We start from the raw sequence: 14,479 nt of genomic DNA, 5'->3' as shown, positions 1-14,479 counted from the left end.
TCCCTTTTGTACCTTCGATGCACCGCCTCTGACTCCATATCTCTCGGCACTACACTGGTGACCCTGATACGTCTTGAGAAGTTTCCGGGACGGAGCCGAACACGGCAAAAGGAACTCGAGTTCCTTTCTCGAAATGCCGGGGTTTGATTGGAGACGTCCGTGGCTGCCACCGGCACGCGGACTGAGGCTCTGTGCGCGCTCCGCAGAAGGCTGGAGACTTTGCTCGCCGTTCCCGCATCGGCTTTCTATCCAACGGGGGGACGATGCACGACCTGCTGGGTCGACCAGCAACCCCATTGCTACCTCGTGGGCTTGTTTCTTCGGGGCGTGCGGCTGCACGTCCTGGCTGCGCTAGCTGACGGCGACTAGCGGCTAACCACGAGGGGATAACGGCTAGCAGCTACCGACGACAGCTAACAGCTAACAACGGCTAACAGCTAACGACAACTAGCAGTGGCAGCTAACGGCTAGCAACAACAGCTAACGGCTAACGACGGCTAGCAGCTAACGGCTAGCAACTAACGACATGTTGACATCTGACTGTTAACAATTTTTTTTTCGGTGCCGGAGAGGAGGTTCGACCAGCCGGTTGACCTCATGTGGACACTCTCATTTTTTTCACCACCTCGACGGCGGTTCCAGACGCCACTCACGGTGTCATCGACGCTTGGGTGGTGCACTCCTGGACCCCGTCTCGCCTCAACGGTTTTGGACGTCGCCCATGCTGCCATCGGCCCGTGGGTGGCGCGCTCCGGAGCCTGTTTGGCCTCTCCTGCCTTCCGGGGATATCCAGACGCCACTCACGTTCATCGACGCATGGGTGGCACACTCCTGGACCCCCTCTCGCCTCGACAGTTCCGGACGTCGCCCATGGGTGGCGCGCTCCGGGACCCTGTCTGGCCTCTCCTGCTTCCCGGTGATGCCTCAGCACCTGCTGAGGACTTCATGCCCGCCGCCGCGGCACGTCTGCCTGCGGCCGGGTTGTGCTCCTTCCTCCCGGGGGGACTGCTCCTCTCTTCCGGGGATACCTCGACGCCTGCCGAGGACTTCATGCCCGCCGCCGTTGTGCGTCTGCCTGCGGCCGGGTTGCCCTCTCTTCCGGGGATACCTCGACGCCTGCCGAGGACTTCATGCCCGCCGCCGTTGTGCGTCTGCCTGCGGCCGGGTTGCCCTCTCTTCCGGGGATACCTCGACGCCTGCTGAGGACTTCATGCCCGCCGCCGTTGTGCGTCTGCCTGCGGCCGGGTTGCCCTCTTTCCTGCTGGGTTCTCCGCAACACCTAGTGCGGCCCCCTTACGACGGCCCGCCCTCGGTGTGGGTGCCCTCGCCCTCGTTAGGGCCCCTGCCCTCTCCTGCGGCCCCCTTTCGTGGCCCGTTCCATGGCCCGGTCCTCACCTGCGGCCCCACCCTCCTCTGCCCTTGTGATGTTTCCTCCACGGACGTGGGGATATATATTTTTTTTTTTTTTTTTGCCATGTTTGAATTCTGGGGGGGCTTGTGTGGTGACCACTCATTAATACACTGGGGATCATAATTCACACATGGAACTACAGTTGGGGTTTTGTTTCCACACGGACATGTTAGGTGTTGTCTATATATGTTGTGTGCCCTCCTGGCTTCTCTCTCTTGTCGACCCGGGCTGCGACCCGACAACATGTCCTTTGCAGCTTGTGATTAAAGTTCCCTTTTGTACCTTCGATGCACCGCCTCTGACTCCATATCTCTCGGCACTACAATGTAGTGCTAAATGCTTTCGGACGTGCACCGGAACGAACGTCACTATCATAATATCTTCTGAAAACAAATGCCAGTCACACACACACACACACACACACACACACACACACCCCTCCTTCATAATGCGCCTTCTCCTTGTTTTCCCATGATTATCCGTAAATCATACAAACAAAACCAAAACGTTGATTTATCTGTTTTCCCGTTTGGTTTAAAAACTGAATAACGTCACCGGTTCTTTTTTAAACATTAATATGTTTTGGATGCATATGGTTCTAGTATTTGTTCAGGCTGATACATACAATTAGCCTCTGTTGCCTGCTGGTGGTGAGTAAATATTAAAATCAGTTCAAATTGACAACCGGTCCGCGATTTTCTTTTTAATGTATGCCGGTCCTTGGCACAATAAAGGTTGGGAACCCCTGCGATAGAGAACCAATGCAAGGCTCTGTTGAATGGTCTCAAGTGAATCTAAACAAAAAAAGGTGAAGGAGTCGAGATACCTTTGTTAAATGTCATTGGGTAATTTTTCAAGTGTTGTCATATTGCACACAATAACACTGATTATCCTGCATTTCCCCAATTTGACACACGGGCCGTTTCTCAATCTTGAGGATACTGGCTTCCAAGCCAATATTTCAAGGATGCTACGTCATCGAGTGCCGCTGAAGGACTGTTCCAATGTCCAGCATACTTTAAATTCTACCGAGGCCGGCGTACTTCGAGTTCGTAGCGAGAAATTTCGAGGCTGCACATGTGCACAGTTTCCAAATCTTTGGCGGAAATCGCGCTCCATTTAAGGCGGGGCCTCGCATATGACGCACACCTGCTCCACCAGAGAGTGGCGAAGTCACGCCCATCTACTTCCGCCCCATGGGACCTTATTTCTGAAAAATTATGTATTGAAGTCAATGGGGAGAGAAAGATTATCTTTTGATCCCGTTTGAATTGTGCCACGAATTACACATATGATGTTTGTCAATCTTAAAAAATCATTTCCATGTCAAAAAAGTCACAGTTTGTCTTAAAACTGTTGAAATATAAGACTATGAAAAATACGCAACTAGAAAGCTATGACTAACCATCATGCAACGCACGAGGAAGACGTTGATCGAAATTGAGCAGGGCTCGCTTGTCTCAAACAAGCCTATTTCGTCCGACTTGCTCTGGAGGCTCGCCTACATGAGACGTTGAAATCTCGCGGGACAAAGACGCCCGCAGCCTTGAGAGCGAGGCGCGGCGAGGCGGCGCAGTTCCTCTCCACGGGCTGCGGAAGCGAAATGCTTGATGGGAAACGACTCGCTGGTATCTCGAGCTGAGCGCTCATTGGTGGTTTTTACCACGTGCTGGTGATGAAACTCTCCAATTGGCTCAGCAAAAGTTTGTTGTTGTTTTGTGTCAGTTTTACGTCGCCACATCCATTCCCATTTTTCATCATTGTTCCACAATGTTTATCATCATTATCCATATATGTTATACTATACTTGCACTGCTTACCGTTTTCATACTTTATATATCTTAGCATATTCATACACACTGTTCATACTGCTCACAGGCTGATATCTAGTGTATTCATACCCCTCACTGTTTATTCATCATTCAATTCATTCTATATTTTATTCTGTCGTGTAGATTACTTTTCACTTTACTGCTTGTTGCACCTGGTTAGAAGCTAAACTGCATTTCGTTGTCTCAGTACCTGTAATATGTGCAATAACAATAAAGTTGAATCTAATCTTGAGCAGGAACAAATGTATTTACTTAGTACATATCTGACATTAACGATTAAACACATGTGTGCATTCTTTATAAATACAAACCGAGTCAAGCCGACTCCGGAGGTGGCGGTATGCACCTTAAAGTTGTTTGCAATCCGCCAAAAAACCGAGAGAAGAAGACGAAGCCGACTCCGAGCTGTCCGACTTCAGGCGAGCTTTTTGAGACCTCCCCCAGGCAGCTGCGATCGGCTATTCTCGTCTACTTTCGAGGCGAGCCGCAACGCGTCTCAAACAAGCCTCTTAATTTTCCGAGGCTAGGAAGGATTCTTGCCTCGTTTCTGAAGCAAGTGACTCGGAGGTACATGTGCTACCAAGCAAGCGTCCTCGACATTGAGAAACACCCACGGATATATTTGCTTGAGTCAAAGCGGAAGTACCTGCATTTTCAAAATAAGGCAAGGATATATCTATTTATTTATTAAATAAATTAAGACCACGTGTCCTTTTACTAATGAAATGTTTTGTATTTTCCGTGCTAATAACAGGTTATTAATAATAGGGAAAAAAGCAGTTTCGAAATAAGCAGCGCTATTATATAAGTTGTTTTTTAATATGCATTCTAAAATAACCATATCCTTTCAATTTATATAATTTAATTCATTATTATTGACGTACATTTATTGTTGTTGTCGAAAGCAGATAAACTTTGAACGACTTGCTGTAAATAAACTGCATGGTCACGTGGTTCCTCTACGTCACATAAGCCAGGGGGAAGATGGCGGCCGCCGGAGGAGAGTCTTCTACCACGAATGTGTCGGATGAATTATTTCAAAACTTTTACACGGAGGTATGATAAAGCTAATGAGACTTTGTGTTTTTTGAAAGTGTTGCTCGTTGTCTCTTCATCGGCTGAAGCCGGCTACTCAAAAGCTCTCGTGTTTATTAGCTAACAGGCCTCAGACATGAACACAAGCTAACGATGAGAAGCTAACGATAATATTCACAGAGGTGTTTTCTTTCTGGTGTTCAGGACACCCCCCTCATGCTTATTTTTTCCATTTTTTGAACTACCACAAGTCACTTAATCTTTATCACATTTGGATAACTATAATTATCCTCAATGCAGTTGCTGTTAGCCTACTATCTAGCAGCTTTATCAATCGCAGTGCAGTGTAAACACGTTTTGACCAGTAACATCATATCAAATGAATGAGGTCAGGCTCCCAAAAAAGCTGCAGAGGATCCTCCTGTCCACCACTAACAGTCCTGCATGCTGGCTGTGATCACAGAACCCCCCAGAAGAGAAAAATACTCAGAACATCCCCAGAAAGTGCAGCTTCCGATGGACGCTGCAGTTCGACTTCGAACTAATCTTTATTTATATTGCATCTTTCTTACAAGCATGTATCCAAAAGAGTTTAACATAGAGATAAAACAAGAAGTTGGCAATGTAAAGGCAAAAATCACAACAACATATTAAGAATAAGCCAATAGAATAAAAATATAGACCAGGATTAAAAATAATGTAGAAAATGGATTCAAGAGGGAGAGGTTTCCCATTAACATTTTGAAACGCAGAGCAAACTTGGATATCTTTCAGCATTAAACCACCATACAGTTTCCTTTTCTTTTTACAAACTGCTACTTTGTTTGTGAAGGAATTGTTCATGATCATAATGTGTTTTTCTTTTTACAGGTGAAGCAGATTGAGAAGAGAGACTCTGTGCTGACCAACAAGCAGCAGATTGACAGACTGCTCAGACCTGGCTCTTCCTACTTCAATCTCAATCCCTTTGAGGTGAGTACACCACCAATGAAGTATGTTGCTGAGGTTTGTTTTGATTAGTTTAATGGTTAATACATTTAAATATATAAAAACGTTAACTGCCAATCATCAAGTTATGAGACATTAACATATATCTGATTAAATCGCTAGTCAACTCAAGTGTTGATTTCTAATAACATAACTGTTAGGGAATCATTTGCTTAGGTATTCAACCTTCGACACAGTTCATCGTTTTCTCTTTCTTCTGTCTCCTTTCCCGTGGCATAGGTCTACGGCCTTGGGTATTGCTGCTATCTCTCTTAAGGAGGAGCAGCTTGGGCGCATTGTTGTTGCCACTCTATGACAGAGCACAAGCTGCCATGAGGTAGTTTACTGTTCAGGGACGTAGGTTCCCTGGTGCACATTCTTTCTAGTTAGATTCAGGGTCCATATTTGTTTAGTCTCGCTGATGAAGAATGTTGATTTTTTACACTCCGAACTAGTTAAAGCCTCGAGCTGCAGAAGAGTTCTTCAGAGTTGGTTTGGCAACCGCTGTGTCAACTCGTGACACACCACCCGTCTTGTCAATTCTCCAGTCGTAACTCCAAATAAACCGTCAGTGTTTGCCATCAAAGCTCCAGCTCTCCTCGTGTCTCTCTGAGTCCTGAATCCATTGCTTCAGAAGTTTCCATCACAATAACATTTTGGGGAATCAGATCTTGAAATGTATAAAAATGTCCTTTTTTCTTTACTTAATGACTAGCCATTTCTAATCAATGTAATACAAATCCAATCTGTGACATAAAATCTTACTCCCTACTTTATAGTTTTTTTTTTATTATTCCCCCCTCCCAAAAGAATCAGAAAAATGACCCCATGTGTTAAACTTTTGGGTGAATTTTATTATCTCAATAGGCTGAAAAATCTGCTGTCGTCAAGCCCTCATCAGAATGAGCCACCAATTACTGTCTTAACAATATGATCACAGCAGAAATATTCCTCTTGTGTTGACACTTTGGTTAAGATCTCGATGTGATATAAACTTACCAATGTTCACCTCATGCTCAGGTGCTCCAAATTGATCCTGAGGCAACAGATGATCAATTGAAGAAAAGATTTCGGGCGGTAAGAATACAACAAAACAAAAAAAATTGTCAGCGCTCTCCACTGTGACTAGCTGTGGATGTGGTGCCATGATGTTTTTTGTAACTACTTTTCTAATATTTGCTCTCTTTAATCTGCAGTTATCCATCTTGGTCCATCCAGACAAAAATCAGGATGAACAAGACAGATCGCAGAAAGCCTTTGAAGGTCAAATCTTTACCACCCTGTATGTTTTGTAAATTCAGAGGCTTTATCTGTCACATGCACAGAAGCTACAGGGTAGTTGTTGGCAATACAAATGTTTAGTCGTCGGCTCCTCCAACAATGCAACATACTTAAAGGTGGGGTATGTAATTTCTTTCAGAAACACTTTTTGTTGTATTCCATGGAATGCTCTTAACATCCCGATAGCAATAAATATATTAAATGCTTTGACAATAAATACATTAAAAAAAGTTCATCTGTGGAAGCCGTAGCGCTGCCAAAAGCATGACCAATCATTTTACCCGGCCCGGCTAACTTCTTTTAAATAACTGGATGGCCTACCTGCCTGTCAGCCTTCCATCTGTGCACAAACTTATCTCGTGCCCTCATTGGTCATGTGCACGTTCGTGTGTGTTGGAGGAGGGGCTCTTAGGAAGTGGCAGACTTTTTCCGGTCGTGTATTTTCAAATTCTAGCGCACTCGAGCTGGTTTCTCCAAAATTACCAACCCCACCTTTAAGACATAAGTACTTCTATATATTAATGTTAGCTTATTCGGTATTATTGCATGCCACTTTTGCTGTAACAATGTACATTTCCCCGCTGTGGGACTAATAAAGGATTTCTGACCTGAGAACGAAAAAAGACAAAATATCGCAAACTATATAATGGTGCAAGTAGGAATAAGCAGGAAAAAGTCAACTATATATGTGTAAATTCAATGGAGATAAAACAGAATGCAAAAATAAAGTATTTCCAGTAGAATACAATCCTGTATTTTTAATAATGTTATAATAACTATTTTGACTAAAAATGTATGTAGGTGAATACACGTCACAGACCTCAGGGGAATGAATATGCTCTAAATTGGCTGTAATTTAAATTGATAAATGTTTCTCATCTTAGCCGTTGACAAGGCGTACAAGCTCCTCCTGGAACCAGACCAGAGGAAGAGAGCGTTGGACGTGATCCACGCAGGACAGGAATATGTGGAGCATCATGTGAGTTTTCAACACATCTCTTACTGTTCAAACACTCAAGGCATTTTGCCTGCATGTTACTCAGCTCTCCTGGTCTTTATTTGTTTGGTGACATTTTCCCTGCCACCCTGTGCTCCCAACAGGTAAAGGAGAAAAAGAAACAGCTGAAGAAGGACGGGAAGTCGTTGGATATGGAGGAGGACAACCCTGAAGTGGTAAGTGAAAGTTACAAATATATCTTGCATACAATATAGCTGTCATAAAAATGAAATGGAGTCATTGTGATTACATGCACTCTCTGTCTATTAGTCTATTAGTGAATTACTTAATTCAAACTAATAGGATTTTCACAAAGTTGAAATAGCGTATATTTGTAATGTTACCAAATATAAGTTTACTTGTCTTTCTACAGTTCAAGCAAGCCGTGTACAAACAGACCATGAAGCTGTTTGCAGAGCTCGAAATCAAGAGGAAGGAAAGGGAAGCAAAGGACATGCACGAAAGGTAAATCACACACTATGTTTATAACCCCTTTTTCTTTTTTAACGGTATCCTACCTAAACCTCTTTTTAATGTAAATCATTTTGATTCTAAATGTTATCACGGACTTTCTAACACAGATTGTCATTACCTCTTTCTCTCAATTCACCAGAAAAAGGGCAAGAGAGGAAGAAATCGAGGTGGCAGACAAAGCAAAGCGGGACCGAGAATGGCAGAAAAACTTTGAGGTGAGTTCCTCCAACAATGCGGTCACTCTCTTATAAATAGAACCACGGCTGCTTTTGGCATTCAAAGGAAAATGTTCACCCACTTTTTTATGTGGATGCCTTATCGGAGTTAATGGTAAATGTTGTCAACTGCAGCAACAAATTATCCAGTGTGTGTTGTATTGACAGAAAAAGTTATTCAAAGTTTTTCTGAACTTCTTATTTGTGACTTAAGCCTTTTATATTATTAATACGTGATCTTTAGGACATACTATGACTTTTAATTACATTTTATGAGATGCTTAACTCATCTTGTTTTATGACACACATTTCTCCCTTTTTTTTTTTTAATGATTATTTCTGTAACACATTTTCAGGAAACAAGAGATGGGCGTGTGGACAGTTGGAGGACCTTCCAGGCTAAAGGAAAGAAGAGCAAGGAGAAAAAGCCCAGGTCCTTCCTCAAGCCCCCTAAAGTCAAGATGGAACAGAGGGAATGATGCTGAAAAATGGGACTTTATTAGATTAACATCCTCTGTTCTAAAAACCCTAGTTCTGTGTCATCACCTCGTCGTCTGCAGTCAACTGTGAAGTCTTCTCTCGGATACTTCGTACAACAATTCCCTCATCCGACCCTGACAAACATAGTTTTGTACTTGGTTTTCTAATGTACATATTTGTGATCTGGACCCGGAGATCATACCTGCCTCATGAAAGAGAAAACGATGTATCTTCCACTTCTGTCACTGATGAGAAAAATGTGCTCTGTCATTGTTGTTGTCCTTTTTCTTTTTTACTAAATAAAGCTTGGTCCTAACAAGCCTACATTACAGCGTGCTACGAAGATGAGTCTCAAATATGCACCAACAAAAAGGTATTAAAAAAACAAGTTTTGAGGTACTTGTTGGACACTTTACTAAGCCAAAATACTGACTGGATTCACACCAACCTTAAAACATGCTGTTGGATCAAAGCAGAACAGAATATGATCTGGAAACTTGACAGAAATATGTTCAGTTGTCCGCAATGTCTTAAGATATTCATTAAGATGCTGTCAATAAAGGTATCTGACTGGTGTCTGCTGCACATACTTTTATATTTATATTGAATAAAATCCCCTTTAGTTTCTGCTTTTGTATTTTAAATGATTCCACCAAAAAAAACAGTCCAGGAGTGAGAACACCAGATCAGTAAAATGGTAGTCATTCAAGGTCAAAGTGTCAGAAATTTACTCAATATCAACATATTCCATTTTCACAAGTGGCTACAGAGTTCAATGCTAAACAACCATCATGAACAATTAATATCAACTGAAAGAAACAAAGACAGACGAATATATTGGCCTTATCCCCTCTTCCTGGGTTAAGGTGCGAGCCTCTGCCTTTCCTCCGTGAGCTGTCTGTCCTTTCAGTCTCTTGAGGACCATTTGATTGTCGTGCAGTCAGGTGTGACATGACTTTACACTGATCCCCCGCAGCAGCAGAGGACCGGCTGCTCACCAGCAGCTCGTCCAGACTGAGGCCCTGAAACGCTCCGAAGAACGAGTCATCCTTCACCGAGGCCGGCTTCCTGGGGGACTTGGTCTGCTGCAGGTGGGAGAGGGTGGAGACTGTTAGACGTATACTGACAACTAGGGCTGCAACCAACACTTATTGTTCTATTAAATGTCAGAAAATATTGCCCTTTGACCCTAAAATGTCCATCCCAGATTAGATTAGATTAGGGGTACTTGGTAGGTAATGTACATCAAGAGTAGAAAGAGATAGCCATAGAGTACCCAATACACAAATATACAGTTTGAATACACTACCACAGACCAACTTACTACTTAAAAATGTAAATAAAGGATAGTATATAGGCTACATATATAAGTGTGCAAATAGCAACATAACAATTTAAATGTCTTGTGTCAATCCAAAACCCAAAGATATTCAGTAGTTAAAAGTTAAAACAAGAAATGTCAACATTTGAGCGCGGGAAAACTGCCAATTCTGCATGAAAAATTACTTACAAAAAATTAAAATGGCAAAGTCAGCCTTGACAAACTAATATATTTTTGATTTGTTTTGTTCACCTACCCTTGGGAGGCAGTGGTGGCTCCTGAATTGAGTTCTCCTGACCGTCCTCTGTGCGTTCTTCTTGGCAAGTTTGGCCTGCTGTTGTTTCCTTTGGCAAACAGCACAGAGCCACATTAGGAACAGCACAGGGGCGAGCAGTTTACTCATGTGAGGAACAGCCTTATCCTCATTAAACCATGTTTGTGTAGCCAAGCTGGATAACAAACCCCATCAGAAACTAAAATTCTGAATGAGTCACTACACTTTCAGAAATCAATGAACACAATTTTGGGATAAATAACTCATACAGGATATAAGAGATGGCCTGTTTGAGAACTAGTGACGTGTTCCCCTACCTCTCCCTCTTCAGCTCCTCTTGTAGTAACAGCAACAAGTCAAGACATAATCGTCTAATTAATTCACGAAGTAGGGTTCTGTTCAATACATATCCATACATTTTCACAGATTATTCATTCTCTTAAAAAGACAATAACTGTTAGAAAAAAGCTTAACGAAGATTGGCTACACCAAAGTATTTCAATGGAAATACATATTCTGTCTTGTAAGAGGTCTTCTGCTGAATACATTACTGTTCTACACAGTAGATCTGTCTTTTTTAACACAATATACTTTGTATTAAATAATCAACATTAGTCACCTGCAGGTATCTCCTGTAGACACAATCAGCTGATGGTAGGATATGTTAAAGCTGTAGAGTACTCTCGTTGCTTCCACTACCTCAGTGTGTGTACTTATTAGGGGTGTTGAAAATAATCGTTTCTACGATGCATTGCGATGCGGACGTGGACGATTCGGTCTCGATGCAGTGACGGAAGATAATCGGTTATAGAGTAGTAACGTTGCTTCCTGATTTTCCGGCCGCGGCTTTACTATAACGTTTTTTCTGTCACTTTAATATCAAATCGGTCGGTGACGCAGAGATCAGGGAACATACGTGACAGCGGCACAGCAACACCGAACACGGAGCAGTCTGCTTTATCCACCAACACAAGAACACCAGTCCAGAACCCACAGCAGAAGGACCCGCTCTGAATCACTCCGTGTTGCTGCGGCTCAGAGACACAGACAGGGATTTATGTTTTTCAAAAATAATCGCGTTACAATCATGTCAGGTTTTTGGTGGATTTAATTAAGTCTTGGATTGCAGAGTATGAATGTCCTCTAGCAATTTTCAGATGATATATACGTGTGTAAAGTTTGTGAAGGCAGGAGGAAAAAAGCTTCCGCGATCACCGTCTCCTCTCCGTTCCTCCAAGCCCCGCCCCCTCCCTGAAAATAATGAGTGACATGCTGATAGTGACCCGATAGAAACTTTATTATTCACTTAATCACTGAGATATAATGAAGCTAATTTTATCTTTCATTCATTGGATTTATGTAACAGTAAAACAGAGAATGTAAGTGTGCACCCACATGCAGTATTTTAGTTTGTATATGCTGTTGTAAATACTCCTGTTGTCTGCTGTGTTCAGACTCACGTCCTGTGTGTGATGCCTCATTCAGGACATTCAGTGTCCTTTCTTAACAGAAGGCCGTGGCTAGAAGCTGCAGCTAGACTGCAGAAGCATTAGCTTTTTGTTTTTGAGGATGGAACAACTTCACACACGGAGGCTAGACCTATACAATTCATTTATTTTGGTTTATAAATGAATGTCAAGACATTTATGTTATTGATTTCTGAAGCACTTTCTAAATAATAAAAAGAGAGTTCATATGTATTGACTGCATGTATGCATTGATGAAAAATAAGCCATGTGCAGTAATCTAGAAAATTGAGGATGCAACGCATTGGTATGAATCGAGATGCACCGGGATGCACCGGGATATCGAACCGAATCGAATCGTTGACAGGATAATCGTAATCGAATCGAATCGTGAGACCAGTGAAGATGCACAGCCCTAGTACTTATACACTTCTGCTCTGTCACAGAGTGCTCTTATGGGGATTTACCTGATGACCTCACTGGACCTCAAATCGGATTACCTGAAGATGCAGGAGTCTCATTAACAAGGGAGTAGAACAAACAAGCAGCTTCTATTTAACATTTGATCACTGAAGCAGTAATAGATAGAATCGAAGGGATGAAACCCTCTTTAATGGTCACACATGCAGAGCACACAGCACCCACAGTGAAATGTATTCTCTGCATCTAACCCAAACTAGTAGGTACTAGGAGCAGTGGGCAGCTATTGTACAGCGCCCGGGTAGCAATGGGAGTGTGGGGGGGCGTGTATGGTGCCTTTCTCAAGGGCGGCAGGGCAGGAGGTGAACTGAGCAGGGGCGGTTCTAGGCCCCCCTAACACTGACCTCTGACTCCCGTGGCCCCCCTAAAAATGAAAAGTGAAAAATGTATGATTTATCACACGATTTATTGAATGACGGAATAGGCAGAACTAACGTTATTCGCCATTCTAGTTGGACCCATTAGAGCGGTGCACTCACTTTCACTGTCCGGCTGAAGCACGCGAAAAACAAACACTTTTCATCTCGGATCATCAGAGGCTGTTGCATCCAAGAAAGACTGATTGAAACCTACATTTCGAGAGACTACCACGATAATTGAAGGTGAGTTAAACTATTGTATCCGTGTAATTGTAGATGTAAAGTAGAGATGTAACTGTTCATTGCCTTTATTTTTATATAAATATGCAGAGTTGGGTGTAACGCGTTACTGTAATAATATTACTTTTGTCGGTAACGGAGTAGTGTAACGCGCTACTTTTATAATTCAGTAATCACACTACAGTTACTAACATTGCTCCGACACGCGTTACTTCGTTACTTACTAAACTCAGTCATAATCAAACCTCAACAAACACCTGCAAAGAACACATGCTAAGGTGAAGCTAACGCACAGCTATTTGTTGTTTGTTTATATCACATAGTCTGTTCTTCTTCTCTGTTTTCCGGTTGTTGCCTGTTTTGAATGACGAATACACACTACCGCCGCCTGCTGGTAAGGAGAGTTATTGCCACTCACGCATGCGCAGTTCGTACGTGCTCGGCTGAAGTCTTTGCGGTGTCTGGTTCCAGTGCAATACATGGCCAACATGCAGGAGAACACGCCGACGCAACAGCGTGAGCAGAGATAGACTGCGCAAAATATACAGATAGCAGGAGACAGAGGACAGCCACGGTCAGATAGGAAAACATTCAGGATCTGGATCAGTCTTATGTGACAATGGAAACTGAACTAAAGAGAACATTTGAAACGTTAGCAGTCTGCGTGATCTGCCTGCAGGGAGGGGCGGGCCGGCCCTGCGAGTAAAGTAACGAGTAAAGTAACGAGTTACTTTATGTAGATATGTTATATAATATATATATATAATATGTAATATGTTATATGTTACTTTTTTTTAGTAACGACCCCATCTCTGTAAATATGATATGGTGTTAGTGCAACACTAACTTTTACTATAACTTAAGCTGAAGCTAACAGTAATAACTATAAGATATATCTGAAATAAATAAGTGTACTGAAACAAATACCAATAACTGTATGGCATTGTTTTCTTATGCGCAATTACTTCATACTGTCTAGTTCTCTTTTTCGTCCTGCATTTATTGTGCCCCCCTCAGAAAATAAATGGCCCCCCCCAGTCAAATTGGTCTAGAACCGCCACTGGAACTGAGTCCAGTGGCACTCCATATTTTAAGTCTGTGCGGGGACTTGAACCGGCGACCCTACAGCTCCCAGTCCAAGCCCCTACTTGAGCCACTGCCGGAGTAACGTGACTTGCATCGCAGTTCAGTGTTAGACTTCCAAGTAGGTTGGTTTTCATTAAAACAACTTATAGTAATGAACACCTCTACAGTTTGTTTCGAAGTAACAAGATGAGATCATTTGCTGATAGTTTGTCCTACCTAGAGTGAGCCGGACTGACGACATGGAAGGCGGTGAGAGGATTTCTTCGCTTGATGCCAGGAAATATTGAACACCTGAAGGTCTCATTTCATTTATTCAATGGTTTAGTATAAAAAAAACTTCTTTAAGTAATGAAAAAATTAAAATATACTATAGATAAGGTGATAGTATAGGATTCAAAAGTTATGTCGTAAAAAATCAAAGTAAAATAAATTCTGACAGAAATGACACAAAAAATGTATACTTTTTAGCTTTATATTTATTTATTTTAAGGCTATCTTTTTGGTACGTTTCTTTTCCATTTTGATTCCCTTTTACTATGTT

General features: G+C 42.5%; 1 protein-coding gene and 1 long non-coding RNA gene across 2 annotated transcripts; one reads left to right on the top strand and one right to left on the bottom strand.

The window, feature by feature from the left end:
- Positions 1 to 3,664: 3,664 nt before the first annotated feature.
- Positions 3,665 to 9,041, top strand: dnajc8 (DnaJ (Hsp40) homolog, subfamily C, member 8). The gene is made up of 10 exons (XM_034095211.2): positions 3,665 to 3,907; positions 4,221 to 4,299; positions 5,149 to 5,250; positions 6,286 to 6,342; positions 6,462 to 6,528; positions 7,431 to 7,525; positions 7,648 to 7,719; positions 7,917 to 8,008; positions 8,157 to 8,232; positions 8,589 to 9,041. The coding sequence occupies exons 2-10, from the start codon at positions 4,228 to 4,230 to the stop codon at positions 8,709 to 8,711; spliced, it is 756 nt and encodes a 251-aa protein (XP_033951102.1). The 5' UTR covers positions 3,665 to 3,907; positions 4,221 to 4,227; the 3' UTR covers positions 8,712 to 9,041.
- Positions 9,042 to 9,423: 382 nt separating this feature from the next.
- Positions 9,424 to 11,731, bottom strand: LOC139434769 (uncharacterized). The gene is made up of 3 exons (XR_011644074.1): positions 10,927 to 11,731; positions 10,290 to 10,377; positions 9,424 to 9,797 (listed from the first exon to the last, which is right to left on the bottom strand). It is a non-coding gene; the product is annotated as an uncharacterized lncRNA (long non-coding RNA).
- Between the last annotated feature and the right edge of the window lie 2,748 nt (positions 11,732 to 14,479).

Source organism: Pseudochaenichthys georgianus, chromosome 11, assembly GCF_902827115.2.
Source record: "Pseudochaenichthys georgianus chromosome 11, fPseGeo1.2, whole genome shotgun sequence".
NCBI lineage: Eukaryota > Metazoa > Chordata > Actinopteri > Perciformes > Channichthyidae > Pseudochaenichthys > Pseudochaenichthys georgianus.
The sequence above is the reverse complement of the archived record's forward strand: the minus strand, read 5'-3'. Positions and strand labels throughout refer to the sequence as shown.